An 18,796-nucleotide genomic window follows, 5' to 3' on the forward strand; every position below is an offset into this window, starting at 1 on the left:
AGTAACAGAATTGCATCAGCAGAGCCTTAATCTGACCATAAATCTATAAAAGCAGAGATGGAAATATTTTTTTCATTTGTATAGCAATTCTCAACATGCTCAAAATCGAATTTCGATAACAAAACGTATGATTTATATAGCACATGCAAAATGTACTTTAATGTTATCTTATACATTTCTGTATTTCCAAATGTATCCATTATTTACCTTCGATACTAAAAATGTCACAAGCTTTGAAAAAAGTTACATTACATTTTATTCATGTATCACATTCTGTTCTCTAAAAACTACTTACAATATTTACAATAGTCTAAAGTTAAGAACATTAGAACATAAGAAAGTTTACAAACGAGAGGAGGCCATTTGACCCATCGTGTTCATTTGGTGTCCATTAATAAATAAGTGATCCAAGGATCCTATCCAGTCTGATTTTAAATGTTCCCAAATTTCAGCTTCAACACACATCACTGGGGAGTTCATTCCAGTTCATTTTAGTGCAAAATGTAGCTAAATTACTGAAAACAACACAACTGTGACTGTAAGATCATCTGTACCAGCTGCTCCATCTCGTACTAAAACCTACCATTGCCAAAATTCCTCATTTGGAATTTTCAGTTTGTTTTCTTATCCTGGAATATTAGTTAATCAGTTCATTAGCCTATCACTTACATAATAAACAAAAACTTGGTCACGTTTTTTACTTTTAGAATTTCCCTTCTTATAGTAAACATACAACATATATCTGCTTTTACAGATATGACAACATAAAAACTATTAACTCCTCATGCTGAACTTTAGTACTCATTTGCAGTGTCAAAAGCAGAGACCTTACACTTCACACTATTGTGTTACACCAGTTTACCTGCCTCTAACTGTCAACATTGTTGAATTCTAACTTCAGGAAATACAATATTTTAATCAAGCAATTTGGTCATATTTAGCCAGTATAATTGTTGAAAATAGGTTTGTGACATATTGTTTAAACTAAAGCAAGACAATTCATAGTAATAATAAAGTCCTCAAGTGCCTTATGCCAAGCAAGGATGAATACAGACTCCGATCATGTCTGAAACACAGTGGACTCCATGTCTCGTCTGGCTGGTCTGGGAGGGCTGATGGTGGAGAGAACCTCTTTAGCATACAGTGTGTTATGAAGGCCAGCCTCTCTGAGAGCTTGCTCAACCCGCACTCGCGGATCAGATACTATCTGCAAAAAGAAATAACAGTCGTAATGTACTAAGGTTATTATTATTATACAAAATATCGAAATTAATAAATAATTCACAATTAATTGTCAACATTTGATCTAAAATCTAAAACAAAATGTAAGATTAAACAAAACAAAACAAAAACAAGTTAATGATTAAGTAACTGTATTGGGCAGATGATTGGTCTATAGTCCAGCCAGTTAGAGAACTGGTAGAAAGATCCAACAGACCTAGTGTGAAATATATTCTGATATACACTGTTTGGCCTTGAGAAAGAAGGAGGTAATGTTGTTGTATGTTTGGTTAAAATATAACACAATTGTGTTGTTGTTGTTAACCCAGAGGAGTTATATAATATGGTCGATATGTATTCTGCTCCCTTGATCTTTAATATTGTGAGTCAGCTACTACATTGACTCATTGTACACAAATGTTTTTTTTTAAAACAGTGCACAAAGTTAATACATTGATCTGGCATTAAAGGGACAAAACTAATGACATTGGAATAATATGTTCACCTGGTTGTTAGTGTATGTATGCAATTGGAAGAGTGGCCTGTGAAGAACAAACTCCTCCTCCACTAGCGTCTTGTGTCGGGCCTTTGATGCTTCTGTCTCTCCCATCATCCTTTCTGGGTCCAGCTCAGCCACAACTGCCACCTTAGAGAAGAGATCACCAGAAGACTGACAGATCAGGATTAAACCTGCTCCGTGCCAGAAGGTGGCAGTGAATCTAAAGGTTTGCAGTCAGGGGAAACACCTGGTGTACAGCATATGTATTTTCGTGTTAAAGCACATTGTGTTAAATCTTAGCTTGGGTATACTCTGTCACTCCATAATTCTTTAATTTTTGTATGGGACTGAAGCTGTTTAAAGCAAGTACCTGATTTTTGAGATTCTCCAGTCGTTGTTGCCTTTCCGCCTCCTCTTGTTGCTGGAGGAAAGCTTGTACTTCTTTTTCCTTCTTATGCTGCTGCAGTAGGTCCTGCCGAAACTGCACCCTGGAAAGATATGAAGGAAAAAGCTAATTAGGCACAGTAAATTAAGTTTCTATCCTTCACATAGAAGCACAGCCTAAGGTTGCATTTCTCAAACATCTTCTCAGGGAATCAACATACAGAAGAACACAGAGGAGTCTTACAGGAACAGCACTCATGTTATTTGCCTAAATGCAATCATCCTAAACTGTATGTCCATATCAGTGTCTGCTTGCCATACTGGACTCCACAGCAGCTCTGCCAGACCCTAAAGCTTTTCAACTATTTTTCCACTGTGTATACACAGGGCACTTGAAAAGAGCTCATCGCTGCATGTCTTAATGGACCAATGAAGAATGAATCTGCAACTGGCAGTGGAGGGCGATAGTACTAACTCTCAAGAAACAGCCATTGTATTAATTAACACATTAATTAATATTTACATATATTATTAAAAGGCTAAAATTGAAGGTATATAAGTATATATACATACATTTAATCACTAAAACCCTGTTCAATAAAAGGTACCTTTCTCTGTCCTTTCTATTTTTCTCTGCAATAAGTTGTTTCAATTCCTCAAGTCGCCGTTGATCCCTTCTTTCCAGTTCTTCTCTCCTTCTTCGCTGCTCTTTATAATACTGTTTAATCTGGGAAAAGGAATATGTGTCCTTTTTACCTTTGGAACAAGAATATTGACTCTTTTTCACCAGATGTTGGGACATACAGTGTTTCTTTTAAGTTAATTGGTTAGCCAAATCCTTTATTAACATGGATGGACTATAGTCACAAACTTCAATACATTTACAGAAAAAAGGGTAAAATCTTGTTCAAAAAACTATCAAAGCAATAAATTACCATAAATATCTGAAAAGTATCTACTCAACTCCAATCTTCTGGACAGATTTACAAATCCCAGATTGGCAGAGAAAATTTGAAATAACTCATTTCAATTTTGTAGTATTTGATTGAATTGTAATTGCTCTTCAACATATTTAACAACATAAACCAGAAAGAAGTTGGCGTTTTAAAGAGCAATCTGTCAGGAATTCTAAGATAATTAGAAAAAACTGGCGCTTAATGAGAAAATAGTATTGCACACTCAAACAGCTCTCCATGTCATTGACCTGAAAATGGTTTAGTGGGACACTGAGGCAGGCACGATACATGACAAATGTGTTTATAATAATATGGATTTTGACAAAAGGAAAAGCAGATATAGCAAAAAAACGTGTTTAGTAAACAAGATAATTCATTGCCTGAAATATTATTTTGCAAAAATACACATAATCCATTTCAGCCTAAATGCTGTAATTAATCAGCCTTCACAACTTTCCCACAGAAGCCCTACAGTCATAACTTAATTAAAGAGTTTTGGAACTCCGAAATTTTCAGTACCATCTGTCAGAATGCCAAAAGGAGCTCTGCTAAAATCAAACTCTGCATGACAAATGAGTGTAGATATTATGTTACATCCCCTCTTTTAATTAAGCAAAATAATAATCCTTTACATTCATAAATCAAATTGAGAGACAAATATAGTATAGTGTTCATCTATTTGTTAACAATACTTTCTTAATTGAAGGTTAAAATGAATGTATTCCTAAAAGCCCATGCCATAATTGATATGCACACAGGTGATAAGTCCTACAGGTAATGGTAGTGGTTCTTTGAACTGCAGATGATGCTTTTCATACTCAGGAGAACACGTTATTCTTAAAACCTTTGAAATACACTGATCAGCCATAACATTATGACCACTGACAGGTGAAGTGACTAACATTGATAATCTCATTATCATGGCACCTGTCAGTGGGTGGGATATATTAGGCAGCAAGTGAACATTTTGTCCTCAAAGTTGATGCGTTAAAAGCAGGAAAAATGGGCAAGCGTAAGGATCTGAGCAACTTTGACAAGGGCCAAATTGTGATGGCTAGACGACTGGGTCAGAGCATCTCCAAAACTGCAGCTCTTGTGGGGTGTTCCTGGTCTGCAGTGGTCAGTACCTATAAAAAGTAGTCCAAGGAAGGAAAAGCGGTGAACCGGCAACAGGTTCATGGGTGCGGCTAAGGCTCATTGATGCACATGGGGAGCAAAGGCTGGCACGTGTGGTCCGATCCAACAGACGAGCTACTGTAGCTCAAATTGCTGAAAAAGTTAATACTGGTTCTGATAGAAAGCTGTCAGAACACACAGTGCATCGCAGTTTGTTGTGTATGGGGCTGTGTAGCCACAGACCAGTCAGGGTGCCCATGCTGACCCCTGTCCACTGCCGAAAGCACCTACAATGGGCACGTGAGCATCAGAACTGGACCACGGAGCAATGGAAGAAGGTGGCCTGGTCTGATGAATCAAGAGTTCAAGGTGTTGACTTGGCCTCCAAATTCCCCAGATCTCAATCCAATCGAGCATCTGTTGGATGTGCTGGACAAAAAAGTTCAATTCATGGAGGCCCCACCTCGCAACTTACAGGACTTAAAGGATCTGCTGCTAATGTCTTGGTGCCAGATACCACAGCACACATTCAGAGGTCTAGTGGAGTCCATGCCTCGACCGGTCAGGGCTGTTTTGGGACCTACACAATATTAGGCAGGTGGTCATAATGTTATGGCTGATCGGTGTAGGTCAAAAATAATTTTGAGGTAATGGGAATTTACTTTCTCCTTCTGCATTGTTAATCTGGCCTCCTCTTTCTGTTGTTTCTTTCTCAGCCTCTCTTCTTCTTCCTCATGCTTTCTGGCAGCAATGGCTCCTTCCAGCCTTGCTACTTCCTCCTGATGGGCACGCCACTGTTGGAGCTGCAGAGAGACAGGAGGGCAACACGTGCATTTATTAGCACAGGAATGGTCGCCATTTATTCCCCTTCCCTTTCCAGGGCACTGACACTGCAGAATGCACAAATGAACAATTGAACACAACAAATGAACAACAAACACAACTAAGCCCTGCCGCTGGAGTCGAGGGTAGCAGCATTGATGACGAAGACAGCAGTGATTTTGTGTTTATTGTCGAATGAGCTGAACCAGCCCTTTGAACCACATCTGTTTAAATCCCTCAGGAAACCAGTCATGGGCTGTTGCACCATGAAAAGCACAGAAGAATGGACCACATCTAAGCCACAATTCAGTACACTCTCCCTGCCAGGTTCTTTTGGTGCAAATGCTGAAATTCTTGTGACACTTGCACACCACAGTTACAGTTTTTTTTAAGGCTACCATTTACAAGTTACAGCTCATGATTCTGTGTATCTAAACTCAACATACACAGACTTTAAATGGAGCATAACTGCCCTGCTGTTGTCTTAAATAACATACAAGACCATTAAGAATCTGTTTTCCACTGGCATCCTCTGCTGTGTTGTTGAAGCATTTTGTAACAAACCTTATCAACACTGGACAAGTGTTTCCCAAGAAAGCATCTAGCATTTGCAAATCGGCACCAGAAATATTAAGTGTGTCCTTCTTTCACTGTGGTGCTTGCTTTTCAGAGTAAATAGTACTATTATTTGGGATTGCACAAGAGGAACTATTAAACTATCAAACTATTAATATGAATATTATCGGTATTCAGTAAAAACTATTTTCTGGTTCAGCAAAATTAACTAAAACCAATAAAGACTAAAATAATACCAGATGACAAATAATAATATAATATAAAAGGCATGGGGGGGCGGTTTGTAGAGAGAGAGAGAGAGAGTTTTTTTTAGAAAAGGTTGAGTTGCAGAGTATAAAAAAGGTCTGATAGAAAGAAAATGTATTTCAGGATGATCTAGGCAAAAGCCTTTCTGTGGTGTAGAAAGAAAAAAAAGTGCAGTAATCCAGAAATGTCCTGGAATAGAATATTTTGATCACCTAAAATAATTGTGCATATCAACTCATTTTAATTCACACCCTATTCAACCTATTTATATAGTCCATTACTAACACAGATTACTTTAAAGCTTTAGACATTGTTTAAACTGCTTTAAATACCTGTAAGTTATACTAAGCTGTGAGATGATATCACCTCTACCAAATGACACTGTGAAAGATGCCCTTACTGTCTGAAACTTTACAGGCCAATTGTCTACTATAGCACAGGGGGGAAGGTAACACTCCCTACATCACAAGAGGCAGACAAGTACTCTTATTATGGCCTTCAGTGGCTGGAACAAGCAATGACACGTCAGTGTGCTCTCTGATCATGCAGAGAGATTTTTTCACTGGGTCTTATCTTAAAGCTGCTTAGATATAAACAGAAAACTCAACTGAAGCTGTTGTTAGTTGTGTGTGTGTGTGTGTGTAAAAAGGATTTAGGTCTATTTTAATTGATATTAAAGGTTTTCCTTGATGTTGCATTGGGATTGAAGTTGATGTCCATGGTGCTATTAATCTGACCATTTACACTAAATGATGTCCAACTGCACAATTCCCAAGTGAGAAGTACAGTCCTGGAAAACAATGCCAGCAAACCGTCATTAATATATTCAGGTCCCAAACTTTTTTCTCTCTTTTTTGACACTTAGCTCCCTGTAGTTGGAAAGGTTTCAAAGCAGAAATTTCCATATGTGCATGTAAAACACGTGACAGCAATGCAATATAGCACAGATTTCATGCTTCACGATAATAAACTCTAAATATTCACAATGTACAACTCGCCTGGAACATGCACAATACAGGGCAAGCAATGACTGATATAGAAACATAATGTTTCAATATTGTTTCAATATTTCATCACTCCAAAATGTTTATGGTGTTCAATTAAACATTAAAGCATATCAACCTCTGATTATTAATATAACCAAGAGGAAAGTTTGTGATTTAGATTTCTAATATCCTTTTCTGCTCTTGAAATGTAGACATTTAAATTTGATATATTTCTGCTTTAAAACTATTCAAATTACTCTTAAAGTCACCCTTTGCAGAAAACGTTGTCCTTTCAGGTCCTATACAACTGAATTAATTCAGTCTGAGTTTAAATATAATTACTATTACAAATACACCATCATATAATTTCCTCCCCAGCTGACAGTTTTCCAGAATCATTGGCAAGACTAGGCATCTTGAAAAGCTAGAAAGAGCCATGACTGCTGAAATCATGTAGCCAGTACGGTGCTTGAGTTAGGACCTCATCACGTTTCAAGAGTCAGTGGTCCTCTTGGTTCTGCAGTTAGTTTGTCATGCCTGACTCAAAATACTTTTCGTATACCTGATACCAGATTTTCAGATGTGAATGATGACTCCAAATGTGATAATACCTGATAGAAAAAACAGAAATGACAGCTGATGACTGATTGCAAAACTAAGTGACAATGACAAACAAACCTCAATGCCAAAGGAAAACTGACAACTGCTTCTTGACAAAGGAGGAATTCTTAATATGGACACTGTACCTGATCCTTATACCACCGAGGTTGGTACTTTTAGATAAATACTCAAAACACTATATTTTGCAGTCACTGGTACAATACATTGTTTCTGATTTTCTCACAACATGAAATAATATCACCTAGATTGGAAGCAATGTTACTGGAATGGTCGTGTTTTAAATGTAATAAGGTGCCCTTAGGGAAGTGAACAGGTTTGGGTATGTGTTTTACAGCAGCTGCTCTAATGAGTTTAGCGTTGGTATATTAAATCCTGTTAGCATATCACTTCCATTATAATTCCAGAAACTTTGAGAAAGTCCAGCCCAGGAGCTGGATGACAATATGTTCAGTCTACCCCGTGATAAGAATGCACTAACACTGCAAGGACACATTTAACAGAACTGGGGAATGAAAATGTATCATTTCTAGTCCCTACTAGTTATTCATACTTTTACAGTTCTTCTGACTTTACTTCTATATTTTAAATATAATTTCCAGATAAAGATTCCAGCAACTGAGGAAACAGATGGATGTTAGTAAGAATACCCTGCTACAGATTTACAATTGTCTGGGGAGAGTACATGCACACTTTGAATACTTTTAAAACAGCCTTAGATACCCCTCAGCTGCTCATGAATGTGTACATACAAAAATGGGTTTAAAGCAGACAGAGAGCCTGCATTAACTGCAAATGCAAACTAAAAAAAAGAACCCATTCATAAAGATACTGATGTGATTGAAAAAAACAGGTACACTTGATCAATAGTCATTTTATCCTTGCCATTTCTCCAAATGTGAAATTGTTTTCCTTTCCCCCAGACAGCATGCATGTAACTAATGTGGAGAATAGTGACTAAAAACAGTGATTTCGTAAACAGTCCGATAACCAGCAGCAATAATTGCACTATCAATCAAGCTACTCTCCAGCTCCGATAAGATACTGTTCGTCTTCATGACAGCCACTGAGAATTTGGAAGGCTGCACGGGGAATAAATAAAACAAAAAACAGTGTTTGTAGCTCCTGACAGCGGAATTCAATGGTGGGTTCTATCCTTATTAATAAAAGTTCAGAGGGAGGAGAAAAGAAAGGTTCCCTTGTAACAGAAAACATCAGGGCTAATACCCAGGTGCAGTAAAATTTCATATTCATCATTAACTTCCTCAGTAAGATTACTTCCAAATGTGCATCATTACAACATAGTACCAAGTATAATTATATTTTATATCTTGTTCACTTTCCAACCTGGACATGTGTTTTATTTTAACAAAGATGTATGATGTGATGGAAAGTTAAATAGTAAAATTATTTTATTTTATCATCCACAGGGATATTATGGATCATTTTGATAGGTCATAATTATGTAATCATTTCCTTTTTCCTATGGGTTAAGACTAGGAGAGTTACATTATTATCAAGTGCTCAGTCATTTTAACTGATTAGCACACATGATGAGAAGAACATCTTCTGATCATTACCATAACTATAAAATATACATACAAATAATGTATTGCACCTCTATAACTGTTAGGAAGTCTGCTATGTTTTTGTAGTAAAGCACCATACAGAAAAAGTCTTGAATCTGGAGACAAAACCATGTTAAATTCATTTTCTAAGAAGAGGATCACGGCTTCATCTAAAGTTGTCATGTTCCTGTGGTGTGCAAAATAGCAACTGGAAAAAGAAAGGATAGCAAACTATTTCACTCAAAAGAAGTCTGTAGCTGGAAATGTCAAGAAGATAGAAGACCAGCTGCTCCTTCACATCTGCAAGTGCAATTTCTAAGAAGCTGCTCCATTAATGCGATGTTACAGTGTGCTGATCACAGCTATTACTGCACAGACTGGGGGTCCATAAAAGGGCTTTCATAACTTATTTTTCATTATGCGCAGAATGGACTATTTAAGCATGATTATGCATAAGTGTTCAAGAGGGAAAAAAAATTGAAACGTTTATGGCTGTAAATATCCCCTTCATATACTTACTGTGCCATTTGTAATTCTAATGGCTTTGTTCTGCTAAAGGAGAACATGTTGCTACTATAAATGTAATGCTCATCATTCAGAATTGATGTTGTATTTATGTGTATTTATGTTGATATCAGGAAAGATACAACAAGGCAAATGATGCTGTGAAAACCCATTGTGTTTTGATTGTATACCCAGCACTTCCTGGCCAGCTAAACAGATATATTTGCTACCTGCCACCGATGTTACGCCAGGGACAAAACTCCCATTGGAGATTAATGGTGGCCAGGTGAGCAGTTAATCAAATGGAACTGTCAGCTTCCACACCTTCCATGAGCCTTACATTAGACTCTGGTTTGACCCTCTCTAGTATATTAACTTGCAGTTTTTCACTGCACTGACTTAAGTGTTTTTGTACTGCAGAGGTGAAATTACTTTTTTCATTATGGAAAAAATGCCTGCCCATATGTCATTGCATTTCATTCACATAAAACATCTGTCGAGATCAGAGTAAAGCACTTTTTTTAAATAGGACACCTGAAATAAGCCAATCTTTTACAGTTCATACACTACTGTCAGCGGTTATGTTTACCAGTCCCAATGAGATTGTCACCTTTGACCTTTCTACTCAAATGATGAAGTTTCATTTGAAAATTATAAAACAACATCAGTATATTCAATAGAATATTTAAATTGCTTGTTTTCTAATGCGCTTTCACACAATAACTCATTAAATCTATGAAGCCATGAAAAAAATGGCAGCTCTAAACCATTATCTGAATGCTTTGATTCCGGGTAACCATGGTGATATTTTGGCCTTTTGTTTACAAAAACAGCAACACAGAAAAAAAACTAAAAACTTGAAATAAGTATAAACACTGAAATAAAATGATAAATATTTATATCTATATTTCTTAAGAGATTTAAAGGTAAAGGGAAATACTCCTGTTGTAAACTTATTTAAACATGTTCTTGGTTGTTTTCTGTTTGCTTATACAAAAACATCTCATTATACAGAACACAGTGTCACTGCAGAGGTGGATAGAGAGATTTAGATGAGGAACAATTTAAATGTGCATAATGTGCATGGTAGCAGCACATACACAGATTATAAAGTGCTTAAGGATTATGTCCATGTAGTACACTGTTATCATTTTATGGGGTCTGTATTTCAGGAGCATAAATGCAACAGCAAATGATGCTAATTCTGGCTGTAGCTTGTGATACTTATTATTCTCCAAGCGCAGTAAGATAAATACAAATGTAAAACGTTATAAATTACATAAATTTCTTCCAGTCACATGTCCAGTTTCATTTAAACACTAGAAGATAAAACTATATATGTGTGCACTGCAATCATTTTAACAAGTATTCTTCACAAAAGCAAAATGACATGACAGATTCCTGAAAGCATTATTTTATTGTAAGAATCTTATTACCCAGAAAATAAGAATCAGTCTCTTTTCTTCATTTTTTAGCATTTCCACTGGGATGTGTGAGGTGAAATTATGGACAATACTGACATTTGTACTACAGCTTTCAATATTTAGGTCAAGCTTACTTTCCTGATGAATGTACAATCTCTTACATTGTGGATTAAATACAAAATGGTCACATGTGGCTAAAGTGAGAAACGGTGAGAAAATTGCAGCTCTGAATACCACTGCTCACTGTATTCAATCAAAAATATCTCGAGCTTGCGAACAGGGAAGAGACATGGTTACCAGTATGGCTTACAAAATGGACTGGCAGCAACAAAGTCACTGTGAGCTAATCACAGTGTTTGTTATTAAAACTAAAATTGAGGGTGAAACCACAAGAGGGGTCAACGAGAGACTGTGCTGCAGTAGTGATCTGGTTGTTGTGTATTTGTATTGTATCTGGTGTATTTTACTGGGTGTCAGTAGGAATCTTGTGTTTACTGTCCATATAAAAGCATTTCATGGTCTTGATTTTGTGTCAATTGATAACAAAATGTGTAAGATAATACGAGCAGTAAAATAATCAGCTATACAAAGGAATAAAAATAAGGCTATATTTGGGGCTGTCCCATACTATAGTTTTGGGATGTAATTTATTTGTTTGCCTGGTGTTTACATTTTAAAGGAGTTTATTTAAAAGCTGCTTAATTAATTTTGGAGACTATTTCCATGGTTTGATTAGTACAGTTTAAGAAGGAATACTCTTATTAAAGCATTACCAGGTTGTTTCTCACAGGTTCATTATTGTTTTAATACATTGCTTACTTGGTATGTTAATCAGGTTCTGTGAATGCTTCTCTAAATTACAGCACACTTATTTCTGATGTAATCCAACCACTAATCAAGCTAAAAGTGTTATATAGGACCTCAATAAGGAGATAGTGACCTGCTATCCTATTTTGTTTAGCACTGCAAGTTTTTCTGCTTTCTGACACAAAATAGACATGCAAGACTAGTTCAGAGCAGTAGCCCAAAGGGTTTCTTGCCCTTGAGGACAACAGTGGTATATTTAGAACAGATATCTGCTTGCAGTGGGGCTCCTTCAGTTGTGGACTATAATGGTACATCAGACTATTCAGTAAGTCAAAATACATATTAAGCCTATTAATGAGACCTTCTTCTCCATGACAGTCGCTTTGTATACAACTGGCACTAAAAACCTGTGGGGAAAAGATCACTGCTCATCATTTAGCAGAGGCATAGGGGAAAATATTTTAGATTTTCCAAATAATATATAAATTATCCAGGAAACAGGATCTAGGAAAATCCATCTCCTCTTTATCAAGAGGCACTGTGTTTACATGGAAAGAACTGACTGTCACTGGAAACACTAGATGGCTGAAAAATAACTCTGATATCTACTGCCACATAAATCAAGATTAAAATGATGTTGAATTTTTTGATAAAACACCCCTAAAATATGGAACCATAATTTACTAATTGTGACCTTAGCAATTGTTTTGTATTGACATGTTCAGTGTACAGCTGAGGATAAGGCTATTCCACTACTGCTTTGGTTCCAGTTAAAGAGTTAAAGACATTGACTCTTATCTACCGTTGTCTCCACCAAATTGCTCCTAGCTCCCTACAGACTCTCATCTTTTCTAAGACTATTGTTAGTAAACTATCATTTTACTGTAACTTCCCCTGTGCTGAACCCATCCCGGAGCACATAAAGTTAGGTCCATAAATATTTGGACAGTGACACAATTGTTATCATTTTGGCTCTGTATGCCACCACAATGGATTTGAAAGGAAACAATTGTCAAGACAGCAGAGTATCGAGGTGGAAAAGACTTCAGATTACAATAGGCAAAAAACTAATATTTTTGTATTAACTTACAGAAGGATGCACACTCTCAGCAAGCAACACAGAGTAGTGTTGGATCAATCATGCCAATAATACATACTCAGCTCTGCAAAAGGCAGTGTGACCAAACACACCCTGTGCAGGTATCACCGACTGCAAAAATATGATGGATTTCCTTCAGTTTTGGAAGACTTATACATTACTATAGGAGATAAAGTATGATGTGCTTTGAATGTTTGAAGACAAGACTTTCATCTTTAATTTGAGGGTAGTTACATCCAAATTGGGTGAATGGGGTAGGATTTACACCCATTTTTATATGTGGTCCCCCCAATGTTAGGGACCCAAAAGTAATTGGACAATTGGCTGCTCAGCTGTCTCAGCTATTCCATGGTCAGGTGCGTGTAAGCAGATAAAAGGTCTAGATTTGATTTTAAGTTTGGCATTGGCATTTGGAATCTGTTGCTGTTAACCCTCAATATGAAGTCCAAAGAGCTGTCACGGCGAGTGAAGCAAGCCATCATTAGGCTGAGAAATCAAAACAAACCAATCAGAGAGATAGCAAAAACATTAGGTGTTGCCAAATCAACTGTTTGGTACATTCTTAAAAAGAAAGAACACACTGGTGAGCTCAGGCCCAGAAGACCACGAAAAACAATTGTGGTGTATGACAGAGGAATTCTTTCCCTGGTGAAGAAAAACCCTTTCGCAACAGTTGGCCAGATCAAGAACACCCTCCAGGAGGTAGGCGTATCTGTGTCAAAGTCAACAATCAAGAGAAGACTTCACCAGAATAGATACAGAGGGTTTACCACAAGATGTAAACAGGAAACAGGAAGACCAGATTAGAGTTTGCCAAAAAACATCTAAAGAATCCTGTACAGTTCTGGAACAGCATCCTATGGACAGATGAGACAAAGATCAACTTGTACCAGAATGATGGGAAGAGAAGAGTATGGAGAAGGGAAGGAACTGCTCCGAAGCATACCACATTATCTGTGAAACATGGTGGAGGTACTGTTATGGCATGGGCATGTATGGCTGCCAAGGGAACTGTGATGTGATGTGACTGCTGACAAAAGCAGCAGGATGAATTCTGAAGTGTTTAGGGCTATATTATCTGCTCAGATTCAGCCAAATGCTTCAAAACTCATTGGACAGCACTTCACAGTGCAGATGGACAATGACCCAAAGCATACTGCCAAAGCAACCAAATACTTTTTTAAGGTGAAGAAGTGTAATATTCTACAATGGCAATCACCTGACCTGAATCCAATTGAGCAGCATTTCACTTGCTGAAGGCAAAACTGAAGGCAGAACGCTCCAAGAAAAAGCAGGAACTGAAGACAGCTGCAGTGCAGGCCTGGAAGAGCATCACCTGGGAAGAAACCCAGCATCTGGTGATGTCTATGGGTCCCAGACTTCAGGCAGTCATTGACTGCAAAGGATTTGCAACCAAGTTTTGAAACTCACAATTTATTTCATGATTATGTTAGTTTGTCCAAATAGTTTTGACCTCAAATTAAAGATGAAAGTCTACACTTTCACAAACACATCTTGATTCAAATCCATTGTGGTGACATACAGAGCCAAAATGATGACAATTGGGTCACCGTCCAAATATTTATGGACCTAACTGTACATGGGACTTCACTGAATTACATCTACACTTGCACTTGGATGTGTGCTTATTGTACTTCGTACTGATTGTATTCACTGTGCTTTGCAATGCTTTGAAAATGGGTATGGGTGTCTGCTAATAAATAAATAAATAAAAAAGCAAAATGTGACTTGAATTAAAATATCCATGTAAACATGCCATCGGTTCAAGGAAAGCTGCGTATTTGATAATGGAAACAAGATTTAAGATATTTATTAAAAATAATGATGATTTCCTGGTAGATAAAGGAAAGGGACAAATTATGCTTTGGATAAATAAACACCCTTCTAATATTAATACTATATGTGTATTGTATTGTGTGAGTTTCATTATTAATTATGTAAGAAACCAAGACAAATGAGCGTAGTTTCAGTAGTCAGAAAATCAGAAGCTGTCGTGTTTCTCCTGTTATTTTTTTTAACAGTGCATGCTTCAGCGCTGAACTGTACTGAGTTGGATGGAATTGCCATCGGAATTACTGACTCACGCCCTGCAAATGTTTTGAGAATAAGATAACGACAGCAGTTCTTTGATACCGGAATGTCAAGTAAACTGACTTGTTGATTGATAGGCAGGAAATGTTTAATATTTGAGCCATATGAGTCTCTGATGATGCCAAATGCCATGCCAGAATTGTGATTTCTGATGCAACACATACCCTGTGCTCAGGCAGTGCTGTAAGGAAGAGCTGACTGAGTTAATTGCAGTATTTTTGACAGACATTAATGAAACCCACCAAGCCTCTGGGAAAGTAGATTGTATTATTTTTGAAACTGAAGAAAACTGTAAAGGGTTACAGTGTAAATATCTATACATTCAAACACTGAAGAACACATCAAATCCTGTACATTTACTATAAGCATGCCTTAAATACCTAATTATCTTAATTAACAGCTGCTGTTTTTAATTAAAAGCCCACAGCTACTGAAGAAGTAGGAAGACACAGCCCACGTACAAGCTTAGAAAAAATAAATATAAATATGAAAGAGCTTCAATTCTGTGTTATACAGTAATAACTGAGATACAAATAACTGAGATACATGCAAACCTATGACACAATATTGTTTCTAGTATATAAATTGCTTTATTTAATGGAGAAATACAATTACAAATAAAAGCCAAGTCTGTCTTAAGGCATATAGAGGTAGCAGCAATAAACAGGCAAGGAGTTTTTATTTGTTGTTATATGCTAAGCGCAGTGTGTGGGGAGGAACAGAAACAAACAAACACAGCTAGTGCCAGGGTAATGTACTGAGTTTGTTACACGATAGTCTTTTAAGTGATCCACTAAAGACAAAATGAAGCCTAATCTAGTTATTCTTGCTAACGTACCTTATCTTTCAGTTCTGCACATATTTCCTGTTGTCGTCTTTGGTCAGTCCGCAGGGCCAGCTCTTCTTCATAGGCCGTGCAGGCCTCGTCTACGGTCAGCCGTGCTTTCAGTAGGAGGTCTGCCCTGTCTCGGAGCCAGCACCGCACCAGGACCTTCTTCTGCTCCACGGTGAAGCGGTACCAATCCCAGCACCTCTCGTGGTCACTCTGAAACAAACAAACTGACTTTTCATACCTGTACCAACAATATTTTATTTTAATTTTTCAATCAAACCAACTGGCACCAAAGTACTTGTGTATCATTATCTTTTTTGTTTTTAAAAATTGCATTTACTTTTTTCTTAGGAAGGAAGATTCAGGTTACAGGGGTATGGAAGGAGATGTTCATATAGAAAGTAGAATAAAGGCAAAGTGTATTCAAAGTCTGCATAGTTTCAGTACCCTTTTTATGTTTCTGAAAGTCAGTTCCTACATGATCAATGTTCGCCTCTGAGCATGGCATCTCCAGAGCTATTCATCATTGTCACGAGACGCGTACTGGATGCTCCTTGTAGTTATATGATTGGAACCCAGCAAAATTATATTAATTTTTAGACTAATGGTGGCTAACTGAAAGTGTGAATATATTAGATGGCTGAATAGGTTTATTGGAAATGGAGGAACTAGACAGATTTGCTGTTCCAAACATTCAAAGCACAGTAGACTTTATCTCCTATAGTAATGTATAAGTCTTCTAAAACGGAAGGAAATCCATCATATTTTTGCAGTCGGTGATACCTGCACAAGGTGTGTTTGGTCACACTGCCTTTTACAGAGCTGAGTATGTATTGTTGGCATGATTGATCCAACACTACTCTGTGTTGCTTACTGAGAGTGTGCATCCTTCTGTAAATTAATAACAAAATATTAGTTTTTTTACTATTCTAATCTGTAGTCTTTTCCACCTCCATGCCCTGCTGTCTTGACCACAGTTTGGACATCAAGCATCCCATGGCATTTGTTAAGGGATGGGGGAAGAATCCAAAACAGGTCTGAAATTCTGTCCTGTTAAAAATGTGTCTAGCCGCTATGCAAATTGAAATGTGCCTGCTGGCCAGTGCACGCCTTTCAAGCTGTCCCTGGGGTCCAGTTTGTAGTGTGAACTGCTATGTTGTAACAGGCTCCATCCCAGAAAGGGGCTACACTTTGCTGCCTGACTTGGTTCAACTGGAGTGCTTTTCTAAAGCACATGGGAGAGTCTTGATTATAATGAAATGCACTATGTAAGTGCAGTAGACAATGTTATATAGTTGTGTTGTGTTATTACAATACAGAGGAATCCTGTAAACTCTTTTAGGTGGTTTCATTAAAACCTATGTTTTTCATTTTATCTAATGCTGTAAGCTACAACTTTCTCATTTGTTTAACTCTTCAAAATGGACGAATCTGATGATTCGACACACACAATGATACACTGATGTGAGCCAGCAGAGGGCAAACTTTACTCCCCTACTACTGTACTCCTTTTGAGAAGGTTTGAAAATTCAGATCCTATTTGGACACAGAAACACAGAAGCGCTTTGGAAATCTTATATCTTACATTTCTGTAGATAAATCAATGTAAAATAATAAAAAAAGGATTTATATAAAAACATTAAAGCAGCAATAGACTTTTCACAGACTTGACAGGAAAAAATATATGAAGTGATACCAGAGAGATTCATGGAGTGTCAGGCATTGAACAATTTGATTGAAATTATATATACTAGAAGAAGAAAGAAATTATGAAAGAGTTCTGAGTTTACCTTATCTGAAAGCAAAAAGACAACCATAAGAGTTAAAAGTCTAGGAAACACAAATTATCTCTCCTTACAGAAGTGTTAGCTATCTTGTACACACCAACACATTTTGTCATCACGTAAGAATCAAAGCTTTGGATTTGCATTTTAATTAAATACAAAGTGCTTGTGTGTGACAGTGCAAGGAGGTATTAGTTGTGGTGGGAGCTGATAAGACTGATAATTGTTAAGGTCAAAGAGAATGTAATTACTGAAAGTGGTCACAAAATATTGTTTGTATATTCATCTGTGTATGATACATTTTGACTGGGGTCTCGAGGTTACATCTCTTTGTTAGGCATTCAGCTAAGCATCATCCCAGGAAGTCCAAGTAGAGCTCATGTATTCTCTTTCAGAATTGTTTTTCAAATATAATTAACATTAAAAAATACCCTTTTGAAAGCCACTGACTTCAATTATTTCCCAAAATTATGTGAGAAGTAGGGGCATATATATGAAGTGATATTTAATCAAAATATTTTTAATGGAAAAAGATAATTTAAAATGGAAAAAACGAAAGGCATGACCCTGATAAAAGACCTTTTGCCAAGAAAATTACACAATGTTCTACAATCATTGTTCAATTAAAATGGAATTTACAACAGTTCATACATTTCTGCAATTTCTGTCTTCGTAACATTTTGTTACATCATGCAAACTGGTTTACACCACTGACCATTTTTCCTTTCTCTGGAACAGTGACTTCACCCTTGTAAAACATGTTTCAATCCATGAAACAAATAAATAAATAATCAAATAATCTTGATAATAAGCTACAGCTAATGGACAAGGGACACTCAAGCACATAATGCAGAAAGCACAGATCAAACTCATCACAAAATTATCCAAAAGGTGGGCAAATCCGGATTATAGTAACAGGTGTCACCGTGGATTAACAGATCCATTATGGAAAGTATTTAAAAAAAATAAGGTATGTTTTCCGTTATGTAAGAGATCACAGCCAGGCCAATAAGAGCAGTTATTTGCTTGGATGAATAGAAAGAAGAGGTAAAGAAGGGATTTAGAAAATAGTGTTGTGTATAGTATGGTATTGTGTGAGGTTAATAACAATTGATTATTTCCATAGAACTTGCAGAAAGACTAAAATCAAATACAGAATGTTTTTTTTGTTCTTTAATAGGCTTCTATAACTTAAAAAGTAGTGGAGTTCCTATTGAGGAATGTTGCTTTCTTTCACAGCCT

The 18,796-nt window shown here is 36.8% G+C and overlaps 1 protein-coding gene across 1 annotated transcript in view; it reads right to left on the minus strand.

The window, feature by feature from the left end:
* Positions 1 to 232: 232 nt before the first annotated feature.
* Positions 233 to 18,796, minus strand: part of LOC136711634 (coiled-coil domain-containing protein 148-like) — a 33,061-nt gene continuing 14,497 nt past the window's right edge. The window contains exons 9-14 of the mRNA XM_066688006.1: positions 15,777 to 15,983; positions 4,839 to 4,979; positions 2,713 to 2,831; positions 2,091 to 2,208; positions 1,727 to 1,867; positions 233 to 1,207 (exon numbers count right to left, since the gene is read on the minus strand). Of these exons, the coding sequence (XP_066544103.1) occupies positions 1,061 to 1,207; positions 1,727 to 1,867; positions 2,091 to 2,208; positions 2,713 to 2,831; positions 4,839 to 4,979; positions 15,777 to 15,983 (873 nt within the window). The 3' untranslated portion in view covers positions 233 to 1,060. The remainder of the gene's footprint in view (positions 1,208 to 1,726; positions 1,868 to 2,090; positions 2,209 to 2,712; positions 2,832 to 4,838; positions 4,980 to 15,776; positions 15,984 to 18,796) is intronic.

This window comes from Amia ocellicauda, chromosome 16 (genome assembly GCF_036373705.1).
Source record: "Amia ocellicauda isolate fAmiCal2 chromosome 16, fAmiCal2.hap1, whole genome shotgun sequence".
Classification (NCBI taxonomy): Eukaryota; Metazoa; Chordata; class Actinopteri; order Amiiformes; family Amiidae; genus Amia; species Amia ocellicauda.